At 45.5% G+C, this 17,838-nt stretch overlaps 1 protein-coding gene across 3 annotated transcripts in view; it reads left to right on the top strand.

The window, feature by feature from the left end:
- Window positions 1-17,838, top strand: part of TTC29 (tetratricopeptide repeat domain 29) — a 191,586-nt gene that overhangs the window by 27,713 nt on the left and 146,035 nt on the right. For all 3 annotated transcript variants that reach the window (XM_084757523.1, XM_084757524.1, XM_084757525.1), the window contains exons 4-5: window positions 8,260-8,483; window positions 14,773-14,958. In XM_084757523.1, the coding sequence (XP_084613649.1) occupies window positions 8,260-8,483; window positions 14,773-14,958 (410 nt within the window). The remainder of the gene's footprint in view (window positions 1-8,259; window positions 8,484-14,772; window positions 14,959-17,838) is intronic.

Raw genomic sequence — 17,838 nt, 5'->3', positions numbered from 1 at the left:
TGAAAAGCAGAGGTAAGAATAGTGGTTCACTTTATTCCGTGGAAATTATATTAACTGAAGCCGTTTCAGTATTCATTAAGTCAGTGTAATTATCCCGCAGGTGATTCCAATAACACTTATCCCTCCAATATGAGTGTAAGATTGTTAAAACCGACACAGAAAACCCACTAGTGGCTTATAAATATTAACAGAATGGAATAAAAGTATTATCCTGTCTTTGGATGAGCTCTTACACATCTTTCAAGTTTATCTTTGTCAGATTAAATAAAAATTTTATGATCTTGTTTTAAAGTATTTTTTTAAACTGAACTATGTTTGAAATATTTGAATGTGAAAATTCACTATGACAGTATATTTCCAACTCATTCCATAAAGAAATACATTAAATTTATCCCCCATATATTTGGAGAAGGGAGGACGCTTAGGTTTTGAGAGTCCATCTGTAGCCAACTCATACTCATTCGTAAAGAGAATAAATGAAGTTGCCAATACCTGTCACTCATCTCTTTACCTTTTCTGTTTGTGGAAGGGTGTGGTTTTCAGGCTTACAGCTTTGGTTGTGAGCCTGGCCTTTAGCAGCTGAGCCATCTCTCCAGCCCTGGTTTTCACTCTTTTTAAATGTTTGCCAGTGTGCTTCCTTTATACCCTCGGAGGTGACTTAGCTATCTAATCCATTTGGCATGGATGCTGTCACCTGCCAGCCCTTCACTTTAGGCAGGAGGATCCTCTGGGAGGGTCACAGAATAATGACACCAGTCACCTTTCCTGGCCCAGCATGAACACAGATTAGCTCGGATAAAGACAGCATCCTTCAAACAGAAAAACTGCATCATAGTTGTCAGAATATATCAATTTGTAAATAAACAATACAAATAAGAAGAGGACTGTACGGAAGAGGAAGAGGAGTAATTGTGTAATTGTCAGCAACGTGGGGAAGTGGAAAGAATTAGGAATTGGAAGGCAGGAGAGCTGCACGTGAGCCTCCACTCTGCCACTTGCAGGCTTCTATGGCTTTGGGCAGCACAGACATTTTAGGGGATTTTTTGATGTAAATCAAACTAGTTAACCAGATTGCCTCTGGATGTTGCGTTTACGTGGTAGTAGACTCCATGTAGCTTATACTAGATAAAGTCTGGTTTCAAAATCCAGTCTCCAGCTGCAGATCCCATCCCGGTATCTTAGTTAACATTCCTAGTCCTGTGAGGAAGCATCATGACCAAAAGCAGCTTAGGTGAAAAGAGAATATTTGGCTTTGCCTTCCACACCACAGTTCATCACAGAAGGCAGTGAGGGAAGGAACTCGAATGTGAGTGGAGGGAGCCTGGAGGCGGGAGCAGATACAGAGGCCATGGGGGAGGGGGTGCTGCTCACCCGCTAGCTCTCTACAGCTTGCTTAGCCTGCTTTCCAAGGCCACCAGCTCGGGGGCGACACCACCCACAGTGGGCTTTACTCTTCTACATCAGTTACTAATTAAGAAAATTGCAGCCTGCAGCCTGATGGAGTGGAAGCATTTTCTCACCTGGGGGTCCTGCCTCCTAGATGACTCTAGCTTGTCCCGGGTTGGGGTGAAACCTGGCCAGCACACCATGGAAGCCTCACATCCCTTCTCACTCCCCAGAACACAGTTGACAGATGGGTGGTGCGACCGTGAGTGTCCCCACTTTTACCTCCACACCACTTGCTTTCTGTGAGCATTCTCTCAAATCCTGTAATACGAAACCCCTTCATAAGTTTCCCAGAATTTTCATTCCTCCTTGAATCAACTCTTCTTCTGATGCTTAAAAGCAACATATTTTAGTTTAGACCAATAATTCTAAGTGTCTCAGTGTGTGACTGAAATTGGACAAAACATACAGGTCCAAAGGGGAAAAGATGATTAAAATTTAAAAAATTCTGTTGTCTTTATACTTAAAATAATCACGTCTGTAAACAAGTGAACTTTGGCTGTCATTCTCCAGTAAGAAACAGAAAACTAAGGAGCTCAATGTACTGGTGAGAACTGCCGCACGCTTTTGCTTCCAAATAACCAAGTCATTTTAAAAAATATTTGGGGCCGATAAATAATTTACATCAACTATGAGGGTTTGCATAGGAATCTATTTAGTAAGTTGGCATCATTGTTTTCTATCTTAAGTATTAATAACAAGGCTTATTTCATGATGTGTATGTGTGTGCATGTGTGTAAACATGTGCAAAATGGAAATGACGTCAGCACACTTAAAGATATATATGGAAATGTTGCCACCTAGAGCATCTTTGTGAAGAATGGCCATTAAAACAGTCACTAGACATTTTGGACACAGATGTTTGCAGGCTGAAAGTGAACTCAGAAATAATCCACGTCCAGCCTCATGAAGCACTTTCGTGGTTTGAGCCATATGGAGCAGCAACTGATCTTGAATAAATTAAGTGAAAATGACCTTACTGGGAGGATGTTTGGTGACTAATTAGGTGGAAGTTAGGAGAGAGCCCAGTCTGGAAGGAGAATCCAAGTCATAGGACCCTGAGTAGACAGTGGATAGCAAGAACAGCCAACAGCCTTTCTACGAAGCCACTGCCTCGCTGGCTGAGCCCCAATCCCCTTTACACCCTGTTGCTCAGACAGTATCTGTAGGTTACCACGTTAGTTTAATATTCATCCTGTTGCTGAAAGGGCCCTCAATTCTTGACCCACAAAGATTTTATCCCCAATGGGAATGGTTAGTCCCCCATGCGCTCTAGAGTCCTGCCAGCTGTGGAAGGGGGCTCACTGATGGCCAGGCCACATCCAGGAAGGGACAAAAAACGCCCAGGATGTCTGCCTGCATTTATCTCTCACCTGACCTCAGGTGAGATGCTTTCCCAGATGCCCTACCTAGTGTCTAAAGACAGTAGTTTACTTCTCTCTCTCTCTCTCTCTCTCTCTCTCTCTCTCTCTCTCTCTCTCCCTCCCTCCCTCCCCCCTCCCTCCCCTTATTTATTTGCATATTCACTTTACGTCTTGGTGTCTTGGTCATAGCCCCCTCCCTCCTCTCCTCCCAGTCCTACCCTATCTCCCTCTCCCCCCTCCCCCTTCCCTATTCCTCAGAAAAGAATTGTCCCCCTCTCCTCCATCCACCCAGGTCGTCAAGTTGTATCAGAACTGAGCATGTCTTCTTCCCCTATGGCCTGGCAAGGAAATCCTGCCAGGGGGAAGTGATCAAAGAGCTGGGGACAAAGTCGATGTCAGAGACAGCGCCCTATCCCACACTAAGCCTGAGCTGCCCATCGGCTACATCTGTGTAGGGGCCTTAGGTCCAGTCCACGCATGGTCCTTGGTTGGTACTTCAGTCTCAGCGGGTCTTTCAAGGCCCTGGTTAGTTGGCTCTTGGTCTTCTTGTGGAGCTCCTGTCACCTCCAGGTCCTCTTCTCCTTTGCCCCACTTTTCCACAAGACTCCCTACGCTTCACCCAATGTGACTGTGAGTCTTGGCAACTGTTTTAAGGCACTGCTGGGTAGAACCTCTCAGAGGACAACTTGGCTAGGCTCCTGTCTGCAAACATAGCAGAGAATCATTAATAGTGTGAGGGGTTAGATCCCTCAATCTCTGCTCTATCTGCTCTCTCTTTATTCCTGCACATCTTGTAGGTCGGGTAAATTTTGGGTCAAAGCTTCTGTGGGTGGGTTGGTGTTCCCCTCTCCCTAGTAGGAGTCTTGGCCAGTTAGAGGGTGTCTTCTTCAGTCTCTATGACCCCTACTATTAGGAATCTCTACTAGAGTCCCCCCTCGTATCCTTCCAGAGACCTATCATCACCGCGATGCCCCCACCCACACTTTCTCTTTTCTCTACAGGTCTTTCTTCCTCCTGCCCCCTCTCTGCCTAGGTCCGATCTCCACCCCTGTGTCTCTCTGCGTTCCCTCTCCTACCTTCTTCCTGCTCTTCATCCACTACCTCTGTCTCTTCTATTTCCCCTATAAGCATCACCCCCTTCCATCCTCCTTGTAACTTATCTTCTTTGGGTCTGTGCATTGTAATATGTTAATCCTGACCTATCTGTCTAAAATACACTTGTAAGTGAGTACATTCGCCCATTTTACCTTTCTTTATCATTGGCCCAGGAGGTCTTCTCACTCACATGGTGAGAGCCACCAACACATAAAGGTGGTCTCTCCTATTTCAAGAAAGCCTCCCACCTCTGAGGCTTCCTAATACTGCCTTCTGGGTTGCCGACTACGTGTACCCCCAGGTTCCCACCAATCTCCAGTTAATCCTTTTTAAAGTCTGTTCAAGCCATTTGCTTCCCCTCTTTAGAAGATGACCCATCATCCATCTAAACACCTTGTTGTCATCCTATTTGCATCTTCATCATAACATCCAGTCACCAAGTCACCCAAATTTGATCACCTAAATACGTTTTGGAGCCAACATCTTCTACTGATTGCTCCACCACCTCTGGCCTGCTTCCAGACCCACAGCCTTTCTCATTCATGACCAGCAGTCTTCCACACCTTCCCCCTGCTTCCGGGCTTGCCCCCCCCCGCCCCCACCCCTTCTCTTGGATCGGGTGTGAAGTTCAGAGTCACAAACACAAGGCTGCTAAATTGAAAGTCTTTATTTTTCATAATCTCATTTTATTTACTGGCCCTCAGCCTTAATCCCCCCTAATGTCCAAGTCTAGCATTGTCAGACAGGCCAGTGTGGTGAACTCCCAGATTGCTCAGAATTCAAAAACCACTTTCCCTCACTCCGTGGCCCTATAACAGGGGGAAAAAAAACAAACAGCAGCAACCATTGCACTGTGGGAACTTCCAAAAGGGAATGGAATTACTGGATCCAGCAAACAAGTGTATATGAAAGCTCAATTTTAGTTTCAAAAAGTCAGAAACTCATCTTTTAGTGTAAGTATGACTGATGCAATAACTAGGCTATTCTAATATTTATTATTATTATTTATCCCTTCTTAATTGTCTGGCATTCGGTTTTCGATGGCTCTTCTGTGGCAACCTGGGCAAGTGATGGGTCGGGGTATGATAGCATATACTTCCCAACCTCGATCAAGGGCATTGTGACCAGTGCTGCGGTTAACTCCGCAGTCCCCACTTTCCCTTTCTTGAGCAAGATGCCAAGCAAGAGCAGCATTTGTTTCCAGACCCCTCGCATCATAGTAGGGTGACATTTGACACAGTCCTGACCCATGAGACATAAACGGGGATCTGGTATTTACAGGAATGGTTCTGTTTTCCCCACAGTAGGGAAAGGCACAGCCATGACACCCCACACTCTCCTCTCTTCTCATCTTAAAAGTGAACGCAAACAGGACGCCTAGGGTCACAGCAGCCTGACCGAGATCAGCAAGACACAAGCAAGATAATCCCAGAGATGTCAGCATTGAATCCACCAGGGCCACTCAACCAGACCATTGCCATTAGCAAAACCTAGAAGTTTTGCCTTTCTAAGACACTGGAAGGCAAATTCTCCCACTGAATGCATTCCTGAGCTATGAGGTCCTGCAGAGGTGACTGCCTCTAACGCGCTTGGCCAAGCTTTGCCATCAGCTCGGAAGATGAACTAGCCTGAGCTGCTGGATCTCGCCAGTGCTGCTTGTGTCATGGCTGTCTTCTGAGCAGCCTATACACAGTTGCTCTGCGTACAAACCTTGCCACTGCTTGAAAATGTGGTGGCAGGAGTGGTGGCCCTCTCTGTCCAGGAACTTCAATATGGCACCCTGGAATGCACTCCTCCAGGAATATTCTAGATTATTGCGAAATTAAGGGGTGGGCTGAATTCTGCTTCCTGGCAGTTGATTGTTTCCTTATGCCCTGTGCTCAGGAAGATGGGCAAAGGGACGGTCATCAGCCTTGAACCTTCAAACATCTCATAAGAGACTCCTTCCCCCGGGTTCTACTGGACAGGAAATCCAGTTCCGTTTCCAGCTTGTCTAGTGTTTGAGGGAGAGAGAAAGAAGGGGACCTGCCCTGCTCACAGTCTTACTCCTACTCCTCCACCCCTGCCCTTCACTTTGGATCAGAAGATTTGGCAGGACAAAGAAATCCCATGCTACTCTTCCCTGCCCCACGCTGAGTATCTTTTACTTGCCTACAATCGCTTGGTAGTTCTTGATCTTTTGGTGGTGTAGGATGGTGGTTTCTTTGTTCTCTTTATCGGTTGTCTCTGTAACGATCTGACTGTCAGGCAGGAGGGGGCTGAAGTTCAGGCTCACGTGGGATGCATGAGAGATACTGCGTCTCAGATGCAGCCCTATGGGTGGGGCGGAGCTCAGTGGGAGAGTGCTTGCCTAGCATGCTCAAGACCCCATACTGCACCCCAGCAGCACAACAGCAATAATAACAATGTGCACCTGTATCCTGTTAAGGTAGCCCAGATCTGGCCTCCTCACCGTTGCCTTGGTGACATCACAGTCTCAGCACACTTTGTTTCCCCCATCCTTAAGCAGATCCACTGAAGAGGAGGTACCTGGTGGGTGGGGCCTGCACACTTGTGCCACGGGTTCGTTTCTGAGCCTCCACGGGTGGATGGAATGCCTAGGCAGGGGACGAGAACCAAGAAGAGCAAGGTCTGTATTTCTCGGAGTGTTTGCACAAACTTCCTCTCATGGGAGTCCTGCAGTGCAGTTAGGACTGACACCAATGCAGGTTTTTACACAGGGACAGAAACGGAACGCAGGGAAGTCAGACAAATCCCACTGTCACCTAAATCGGCATTGCCAGTAGTGTTCCACTTGGTCAACTGCTCTAAACACTGAATTGCCTGCTTTTAAAGAAAGAACATAAAGTAATTAACGTAAAACTGTATCTTTCAGCACCCAATGCTTTTTTTTTTTTTTTTTTTTTTTTTTTGGTTAAACAGTGACTACCACATAGAGCTTTAAGAAGCTCTAATTGGCCTGGAACTCAGTATGTAAGATCAGGCTGGCCTGGCCTCGAACTCACAGCGATCAGCCTGCCTCTGCCTCCTGAGTGCTGAGATTACAGGTCTGTGCCACTGTGCCTGGCAGCACACGCATTTCTCAATCATTTCGAATCACTGTTTATTATGCATCTACTTAGTTGTCATCTGTACCCTCCCCTGAGCAGGCATTTCTCAAGGGCACTGAATCTATCTCTGTACTGTCTAGAGCAGTACATGGGCGTGGGAGGAAGGGCTGGGGAAGATGGCTCAGTGCTTGGGCTCTGTAGTTAGACTGCTTATCATGCAAGCTTGAAGTCAGGAGTTCAAGTCCCTGGAACCCCTGTGAATGCCCAGGTGTGTATTAACCTGCCTTGACCTGAAGCTCAGAGAGTGGAGACGGGGTCTCCAGAGCAAGTGGATAGTAAGACTAGCTGGCTTTTTGAGCTCTGGGTTGAACTTAGAGACTCTGCCCCTGACCACAACTCAGGCCTCATGCAGTCACACACACACACACACACACACACACACACACACACACACACACACACATGCGTTTGTCTCTACACACATGTGCAAAAAAGCATGCAAACAGGCACCACACACACACAAATGAAAAAAACAAAACAAAAGAAAAGAAAACTAGGTAGTTCATCTTAAGAGACCCTACAGGGATTTGCTAAATACGTGCTTGAGAAAGTCATCTGTGTGTCCTTGTTTGTGAATGGTTGATGAAGCATGTTTTGGGAGGTTTTAATTTGGTTTTATCTTTTGAGGCAGGCTCACACTATGTAGCCCAGGCTGAACTCGAATGAATAACTCTCCTGCCCCAACTTTCCATTCATTTGATTCTACCTGTGAATAATTGTATATTTGTATACATTTAGTATGGTATTGCAGTGATTGCTTAAAACATTCAATGCACAAGCCTGATTGACTGAGGTTGGCCAAATTCCAATAGTAGATACTGAAACTTAACTGAGAGAGTAAGTGATTTTTTTTTAATATTCAGTAACAAGTTTCATTTTTGCTTATCTGGTTTCCCTTTTGTCTTCTTGCTTGACTGGCAAAGAGTTGGTTCGTTTGAGCTCTGTGTGTGTGTGTGTGTGTGTGTGTGTGTGTGTGTGTGTGTGTGTGTGTGTATAGAACTTTTGAATAGTTAAGAAGCATATTTGTCCTTTTCAGAGATGTAATTACGTTAACATTACTGTGTTAGGTAAGTTCCCAGCACCCTTCATTAAACTGGAGTTGCTCGGTTTGCCACAAAGTTCTCTTGATCGTTTCCATGCTCTCACTGAGGGCGACGTGTAAAAAAGCCTGCTTTGACGTCTGGTTTTTAGAGATGGAAATCCCTCGCTAGTCTAAAGCGTCTGGTGTTCTGCTCGTGTTCCAGCTACAGGAACTCGTACAAGAAGAGCATCTGTGTGGACATGCTGCGCGATGGCTACCACAAATCCTTCACTGAGCTCTTTGAGCTGATGGAGCAGTGGGACAGCCTGCGGCTGGCTTCCGAGCGGCAGTCCCTCTTCTGGTTGCAGAGACCACTGGAGGAGCAGCCGGACAAGCTGGACAATTTCTACCACTACCTGACCAGGGCGGAGGCCGCGGAGAGGAAAGGTAGGCGCCAGGATGCAGGGATGCACCCTAGGGAAGATTCCAAAGTGTTGTGGGATGAATTTGATACATTAAAACAAGTTGCATAATTCAGCTTGAGGACTAACTGCCTGGGCACCAGGCTGGTCAGCTGCAAAGACATCTGGTGATGTCACTGCAAGCATGGGAAGACAGAGTGTACTCTCAAACATCTCCAGGTTTCCAACAGGTTAAAGCCTTTCCTGTCAAGAACACACTTTATCTTGATTTTTCTCTGCATTGTATGAATATTGACGCTCACCAAGGAGTTTTCTAAGCATTGTAACTTGAAACCCCGCACTGATTTACTTTGTTTTAGCGTTTACATAATGAGTATGAAAGTTTTGTCGTGAGATTGTTGGCTTGGATCACAAGATGATAGTAGATAAAAGCGAGGAAAGTTTTTAGTTTCCAGGGTGCTGGCTGGGCTGTAATGTCAGCACTTGGAACACGGAGACAGGAAGCTGACTGAGCTTGAGGTTAGCCTCAGCCTCGTTGTGAGACACTTCCTCAGAAGAAGAAGAAAAATAATATGCAATCCATGATCATAATTTCAATCGTTTGTTTCCTATTTCCCACAAAATAATCTTAGAGCACTCTTTCACCATGTTTTAATGTTTCCATAAAGTTAGTGCATTATGCTTAACGTGTTAAGTACTCGATACTTTCAAGTATTTAAGAAAATTAAGTACTTAATTGTAGCTGGCATTAGCTACTTTGTGGGTTCCTTTTCTTCTGCCCTTCCAATAAATAAGAAAGAAAAAGGGATAGAAAGGAAAGGGAAGAGATCCCTGAATAAAGTCAGGGGTCGGAAGGAGGGCGATGTCATCGTTAGACTGCTTCCTGCTGATGAGGGGAATAGAGCCCCTTGAGGTGGGTTTGGCCTTTGTCATCAGGACATCTAATTTCTTTTTGTTCCTTCTCTGTCCGTGACTGCTTAAACTGGAAACAACAGCAACCAACCAACAACCAACCAACAACAGGTCATGCCTCTCCGGGGACTTTCATTTATATACCCCCTGAAAAGTCCCCAGAACTCCAAATGTCACACCATCACAGAAACTACCTGCACCTGGCAAGACCACGCCACTGCCGGAGCACGGGGCAAATCATAGTCAGCTGCTGCGAAGCAGCCTCAGAGCCCCATACCTGGGATTAAAATGAAAACATATTCTTATAGTATTTCTGTGTGTTTTTAAGAACCCAAAAGTCCAGAATTCTCCCTACATGGATCTCTGATATAATTGCATGGACTTTGTCAATTCACATTTTTAGTTCTGAATCAGGAATCCGACGTTATTGTTAACATTCCCAGATCCGTATTAGGAATTTGTTGTTTTCATTGAAAAAGAGAGAAGGAAAAAGGAAATGCTAGATTTTGGCATTTTCATTTTTTTTTCCCCTCAACATTCTGACTGAAAACCACAAGAGGACTCACAAAGGAAGATAAAGGCTGGTGCTATATGTGACAGTGTGGTCTTTCACTTGGGGCCTTTACATGGTCAGTAGGCGATTCTTTCTATCAGCTAGCTACTGTGGACGATGAACACAGGGAAACAGCACAGAGAGGCAGCCCAGATCCTAGCCTTCACTGTGAGCTCAATGGTGTCAAACTACAAGACATGGAGAAATGTGAACATGAAAAACTGGATAGCAGGAGGATGCAGTAAGAGGAACTCACCTGTATTGTGGGAAGCATCCGAAACTGCGGAATGGGCATGAAACCTTTTGATGAACTTTAAAAATTGATCTAAACATAAGAAATTAACTACTGTAAATATGCTATGTTATTATGAAACAAACAAAACCCAACCCCCAAAATCTGTTATCAGAACAAAAATTCTGAATTGATGTTTACACAGGAAATAGAATTAGCCAGGGTAAAGTTTGCCTATCATTTATTTTATAAAATTCAAGCTCATCATCAGCTTAAACTGCGGGTCTCATGTGAGTAGCATACAAGTGACGGAGCTTCTGGCCTGCCGTGACGTGTCATTGACGAGCTAGTCTGTCATAAATCATCTGTGGGATGAGGGGATGAGGAACCACATGGTGCTCAAGGGAAGCAGCACATGAGAAGACAGTGCTCCAGTGAAAACGACAAAGTCCCAGTTAGCTTCTGTTCAGGTGGCATTGTGTGGTTTATCATGTACGTGTAAGAAATAAAGTTGCGTGTATTACACAGGTCAAAATTACCTCTACTCAAAACAGCTTACCCACAGGGTTAGCTCCTATAAGATGCCACAGCTTTTGCCTTGCTGAAATATAGAAAGTTGGAATTATTGCAGAAAGTATCGCATAAGCACTTATATAATCATTTTTTTTTTTAGAACCTTGTGTAATTTTTTTCACCCTCCACACCTGACATTCATCAGAGAAAAACTGAGGTCCGAAACAAAAATTACTCCTGAAGATGGGGTCTGATGTTTGCTTTTATTAACTTGATGAATCCTAAATCTGAAAGCGTGTTTTAAGGGTGTGTGTGTGTGTGCCTCTAGCATGCAGAGATCCGTGAGGATGGTCTCGGGGTTCCATTGCATGTGGTCTTGAGGTGTGAGAAGGTAATTCTGGAATGATGTATCCCTGAGTATTCTTGTTGCTCCTTCGAAAAGACCATCCACCTAGGGCCATGTTGAAGTTCCTTGCGGTGTCAGCAGTCGCTGATCCCTGTCAGCTCTGCCTCCTCTGTGGCACGAAAAGTAGTTGTCTGTGTCAGTTCAGCCTTGAGGTACACAGCAGTAATGGTAGAGTTATTTAAATCACCAACACCACTTGCTGCTTTATAACAAAATTATTTTTAAAAGCAATCTAGTCGTTCCCTTTTGGGTTATTCTCCGTTGGTTAAAGTACCTGCCTGGGACACAACTCTCACAGTCCTCAGTGTAAATCCCTTCTGTGACCCCTGCAATGTGATTCTTAGTGTCTTCAGCCCCACGAGGCTGAGGGGGAAATGGCGATTAATGGTAACAGCAAACTGAAGACAGGGACGATTCAAAAGTTCCCTCCACTTGACTTGTAACTCTTGGTCAAGGGTCAGGTAGCTACTCTCCCTCTCCTGGCCACATTTGCTTAATACGCACAAGATCTGTTGGACCCAAGGAGACTTTCACATGAGGTAAGTTTTACACGAGGTTGAAAGGGGGAAACACTGCCCAGCAAAGTAAGTTTGTGAGACTCCAGGTTAGTTAGTGCAGGGCTTAAGCATCCTGAATCTGCAGCACTCACCAGAGCAGTGTACTCTGTTATTTCACTAAGTGGAGAAATTCAGCAAGAGTCTTTCTCAAACTGACTTCGCCAGAGAATCCCGTCTTTAGGGTAGAGGTCGTAGCACTGGATTGACAAACCTATGGTCGGTCAGCTTTCACCTTCCCATGCTGCCTGCTGGCGAGCCACTAGAAGAGAGCAGCCTACTTAGAATCTGAAGAATTCAATAAGGTTACAGAAAAATAGTTCAGCTGACAGGCCGTCTTTAAATACGGGATCCTGGGAACTTATACAGTTACAACTCATTACTTTTAAAAAATACTCTGTATATATAGTGATGGGAATACCAAGCACAGGAAATGTTTACACACACATTTGTAACAATGGAAGGTTGAGATATCTTACTCACTGACATGTGCAAACAGAAACTCTACTCAGTAAAAAATGAAACATTTGATAAAAAAATACTTTAATAGCCTATTCACACTAGGCAAAGATTTTCCGTAGGAAGATTCTGTACAGAAGGCATGTGGATTAGAAGCGTCTTGAGGAGCTGAGAAAAGGGCTCGGTGTTACTCTGCAAGGATGGAGATCTGAATTAGATTCCAACACCCAAGAAAAATCTGGGTGTGCTGGCTGGTCTTAGGTCAGCTTATGAAAGCTAGAGACATCTGAAAGAAGGAAACCTTCATTGAGAAAATGCCTCCATAGAACCCAGCTGTAAGGCATTTTCATAATTTATGATTGATGGGAAGGGCCCTAGGCTGGTGGTCCCAGGTTCTATAAGAAAGCAGGCTGGGCAAGCCATGGGAAGCAAGCCAGTAAGCAGCACCATCCACGGCCTCTGCATCAGCTCCTGCCTCCAGGTTCCTGCTCTGTTTGAGTTCCTGTCCTGCCTTCCTTTGGTGATGAGCAGCAGTGTGGAAGTGTAAGCTGAGTAAACCCTGTCCTCCACATTTGCCTTTCGGTCATGGAGTTTTATCTCGGAAATAGAAGACCTAACTAAGACAAGGGGGTGTAGCTGCATGTGTCTGTAACCCCAGCACTATTTAGGGGCAGAGACAGGAGGATTGCTGTGATGGTTAGCCAGCAAAGTGAAAACAAAGCAGGAAACCCTAGCTCCAGTTTCGGAGAGACCCACCTGAAGGAAATAAGGCTGCAAGCAACTGAAGAAGATACCTCATCTGGCCTCTGCAGACATACACATGGATGCACACATGTGCCTATACACACACATCGCACCTCTACTCACACATATACACACAAAGAAATTATTCTGAAATAATGAACTAGCTTATTTACAGCTCTTGGCACCTACCTTTTGTGTGTTCAGTCTAATTCTTCTGGGCTTTTTTATTTAATCTCATACAATATAGCAATGGACAATATTGTGCACAATGGTGTCATTTTAGGAGTGAGCAGCTGGTGTCAGTGAGCTCAGTGCATAATGACTCCTTTTAAAGTAATTTAGTCACAAATGCAGGGACACACTCCTCTGAGTGTTAGTTCTTGGTAGGCAAAGACAGGAAGATTACCACGTTTGAGGCTTGTGCGGGCCACTTGATTTACAAGATCAAAGCACAGTTTGTTACCACACGGACGTCTTTGCTTGAGTCCCCTATCGCAGCCACATTCACAAAATGGATTCACAACTGAGTGGTGGTGGCGCACACCTTTAATCCCAGCACTCGGGAGGAAGAGGCAGGTGGATCTCTGTGAGCTCGAGGCCAGCCTGGTCTACAGAGTTAGTTCCAGGACAACCAGAGATATACAGAGAAACCCTGTTTCAGAAAAAAATTGGATTCACAGTTTAGTAGCATGTAGTTGGTGTGATATATATATGTATGCATGTATGCATGTGTGCACAGGTGCATACACATGAACAAACACTGTCATGCACTTTTATATACAGATCTAGAAAAAAATTAAATAAAAGTACAAAGATGCATGTAATAAATTACCAGAAATCGGAGTGCAAAGAATGGCTGGTATATACACATTTTCAATAACCCCAAACGGAAACATAGAAGTCTACTGTTTTAGCATCACTGAACACTTACAGTTCTAGAAACACTGTGAGGAAGTGGAAGAAGCACGTCGGTCATCTTGACCTAAGTCTGGTGTCTTACCAGCTGCATCCTCCTCCTTTGGGGTAACAATATCTCGAGCTTCCATTTCCTTTTTTTTTTTTTCCTTTGCTTTTATTTTGCCATGGTTTAGAAACATTGATTTCACCAGGCTTAGTGATGCGTGCCTTTAGACTCCTCACTGGAATATGAGTAGTCCTCTTTTCCTCTTCTCTCCTCTGCTCTCTCCTCCCTCCATCCCCCCTCCATCCCTCCCTCATATATATATATATATATGTGTGTGTGTGTGTGTGTGTGTGTGTGTGTGTGTGTGTGTGTGTGTGCGCGCGCATATGCATGCAAAACACACAGCATTGTCACACACTTATAAATACAGATTTAGAGAAAAAGATAAGTACAGAAATGCATACACACACACACACACACACACACACACACTGTGGGAAAGAACTCAGGAACATAACTATTCTCTCCCAGGAGAAGAGCATTGCTGACAGATAGTACACAGTTCTGTTGTATAAAGAAGTCCTAGGCTGGAGAGATGGCTCAGAGGCTAAGAGCGTGCCCTGCTCTTCCAAAGGTCCTGAGTTCAATTCCCAGCAACCACATGATGGCTCACGACCATCTATAATGAGATCTGGTGCCCTCTTCTGGTGTACATGCAGGCAAAATACTGTGTATATATGATAAATAAGTAAATCTTTTTTAAAAAACCCAAAAAAAAGTCCTATTTCAACCAAATAAGTCTCAATTTCTAATATGTCTGCATTTTTGGAAAGATGTTTTCTGCTTGTCTCATGCACACAAGCTTTGGTTAATGTGATTATTTTAATAGTTAACATAAACAGTGCTTTGCGTTATATTTAATTTTCAAGACAGTTGGTCACACATTTAAGAAAAGCATAGAAGTCATTTGCAGTATCAGGCGCGTGTGTCCTAACCGTGTTTCTGACGCACAGTGTGGTTTTTTCTTCCTTGTAAAGGGTACTATGAAGAAGTGTATAACAACTTGTATGCCCTGGCCTGTTACTTCGATAACCCTGAAGACAAGTGGGTGAGGAATCACTTCTATGAGCGCTGCTTTAATATCGCTCAGCTGATCAAGGTCGACGGCGGCAAGAAAGAAGCGGAGGCGCAGGCGCACATGGGCCTTCTTTTCGAGGAAGAGGGTGAGTGGGCGCTCTCCGGGGATGTTTGGGGCGGAGGGATCCTGAGGCTAAAACCAAGGTGAAAGTTAAGAACCGGAATCGAAAGGGGCAAATTACTGCAGTCAACAAGCAAAAGCGAGTGACCAAGCTAGTCGGCGTCAGTGTCCCTTGAAGAACACCCCTTGCACAATTCTTTCCGGGCGCCCACAGGAGCAGTCAGCCCGGAACAGGCAGGCAGCGTTATGTTCTTTATCAATCCCTCATCTTTCCTCCATCCTTTACCACCGTTCTCGGGTCACGTGCCGCATCATTTTTATACGGGTGTTGTTTTGTTCTTGTTGCTGCTTTCATACATGCCCTCTTTGTCCGTTTCGCTATAGAATCTTCACTTACAGAATGGCTTGGAAAAAATGAAAGGTCCCCTTGTGAATTCCCAAGTGCTCCTCCCCAGATCAGGGTACAAAAACTGTCTAAGTCAGATTCCACCTTGCTGTTATTTCACACTAGCTGCTGAAGGAGATGCTTCTCCATGCAGAACTTTGTCCATATCGTTACAAGACGAGCCCAAATCGAAACCAAGTAGCAAAACGGTCAGAAAGATTTTATGCGATGACTGATCAAGGGTTTCATAGAGAACGCTACGAAATGTATGAAAGGGTGTGTGCAGATAATATGCAAAAAGTGTGCAGGGGAAGATGAAAATATTTTATGAACCTGCTGTTTCAACTCTCAAGCTCTTTGGAAGGCGGTCCAATTGAGTGTATATAAATATTTCAAATATTTTATCTATAAATATGTAGTGCAAACTTTGGGGCTATGATGATCTAGGACTTTGGAACAAAATTAAGTTAAAAATTAGTTTCTGTGCTCCGAGAAGCTACGACTAAACTTGAGTTGTGCCCTAAAGCATGGCAGGCACTAGAGAGTGATCAGGACCATGCATGCAAGGTGGACAACACGGGGACGCTGGACAATGCCAGCCTGTGGGAGAGAGCCTGTGGTCTGGACTCAAGGGGTGCATGGTGAAGTTGAGAGACGTTGATAAGGCTTGGGTATTGCTGGCACTTAGACAGGTAAAAATAATGTGACATACTCTGAAAGAGGAACCGTAGCTACGGGAGGGGCACGGGGAACAGCCTTCTTGGAGTGGAAATCACAGTGGAAAGGAAAGGCAGAACCACTCAGACAAGGAAAGGAATGCCTGCCAAGTTGACCTGAGGTACCAATTGTGGGAGGAAGGGGTGTGGCTAAAAAGCCGCCACAATGATAGACCTCAGAAGAAGCAGATGAAGGGCATTTAAGAGAATGAGTTACATAGTTTATAATATCGCAAAACAGAGGGCTGGTTAGATAAGCAACGCTGTGCCACAGACTCCATGGGGTCATGAGCTTACAACTGAGCAAAAATTATTCAGTAATCAATCTACGGGTACATGTATCAAATACTGGCCTAGAGCCTGTGCCCAAGGCAACACAGTGAACAAGACCACGCCCAGGTCCTCGTGGACCCCAGCTGTTTTTAAATGTGCAGTCAGTACACTGGGTGCGTTCACACGGTTGAGTGACCAATCTCCATCCCTTCGTCTTGCTGAACAGAAGCTCTGTGCCCGTTCTCCCCTCCTCCTAAGTTTCAGAATCTCTGATTTTACCCTATTTATCCATCACTGACCTGACGGTTTCACTTGGCCGTATATTCATGCCACACTCTTGGGGGAGTGTTCCTTAACCCTACATGAAGCAAGACACCACTGTGGCTGGTCATTTCATTTTGACGACAGACAGGGGCTGGGCCAAGACGAGTGCGGGACGTGTGACCTCAGCGGAACTGCTGCGAGGTGACGTTTTCAGGCCTGTGGATTGCTCATACGTAGCTATCCCACCCGATATCACCAAAATGTCCTCACGTCCGTAGTAAAGTTAAATGTTTGTCTTTAAAGCATTGTAAAGCCTTTGTCTTTGAAGCTGTGTTAGGGTTGGCGTCTGTTGTTTCAGAACTGCCTTTTCTCAGACCTACAATTACGCGATCTGCGCCCTTGAACAGTGCCTGAGCTCTAGGACCGCATTTTAATCGTAGCGTGAATAAGCAAGCCAGCCAGCCTTGGTGCTGATCCTAGTTACTGAGGGCTTGGTGGCGGTAAGAACTGTCTGTGCAGAGTCTGCAGCCTGGCATAGAATGTTCACGAGAAAAGGTGATACATGCGGCTAGGATGGAGGGGCCTCACCTGGCTGTAGAATCCCTGCCGTGGTGGTGTCCCCGCTTCCACTCGTCTGATCTGATTGGTCCAGACAGGCGAGGGGAGGCCCCACAGCAACATCTAGGCAGCAGCTGTGCTCCAGGGCAGGTGGCAGCCTCCTGGTTCCATGGGTGCCCCCCTTTCAGGTTTAAGGAGGATGTTAGCCAGCAGATGGCAACAGGCAGGTGGTCAGGGCCCAACCAAGCCGGCTGTGGTTCAGGGCAGGGTTCCAGCTCCCTCGGGGAACCGTAGAGCAAATGAAGAACAAAAGGCCGATGCCATTGTCGGAGGCTGGGCAAATGGTTGCGGTGGGGGGCAGTGTGCAGCCCACAGGCACAAATGGGACCAGGTCTCACCCGGGACCTCTTGGCCAAGTCCAATACAGCAGGGAGACTCAAGGCCCCACTGCTGCTAAGGGTGGCTGAAATATAAAGTGTGCCCTGGCTCCCATTGGCTCCAAGAGCAGGCAGGCTCATTCTTCAGTGCAAATATCTGCAGACTTCTGGCAGAGGATCAGGCAAGGAGGGGTCGGGTGCTGACCAATCCTTATAGCAAGACACTGGCTGAATCTTCTTTCAGAATCATGATCTTACTTGTAAGGATAGTATCACGCAACCAGGATGCAGCAGCAGGGAGCATTCACACTGCGCCTAGTGGGCCTTGCAGA

The sequence above is a fragment of the Acomys minous genome (assembly GCF_964271855.1).
Source record: "Acomys minous genome assembly, chromosome: 14".
NCBI classification, from domain to species: domain Eukaryota; kingdom Metazoa; phylum Chordata; class Mammalia; order Rodentia; family Muridae; genus Acomys; species Acomys minous.
This window is presented reverse-complemented; position numbering and strand designations above follow the sequence as displayed.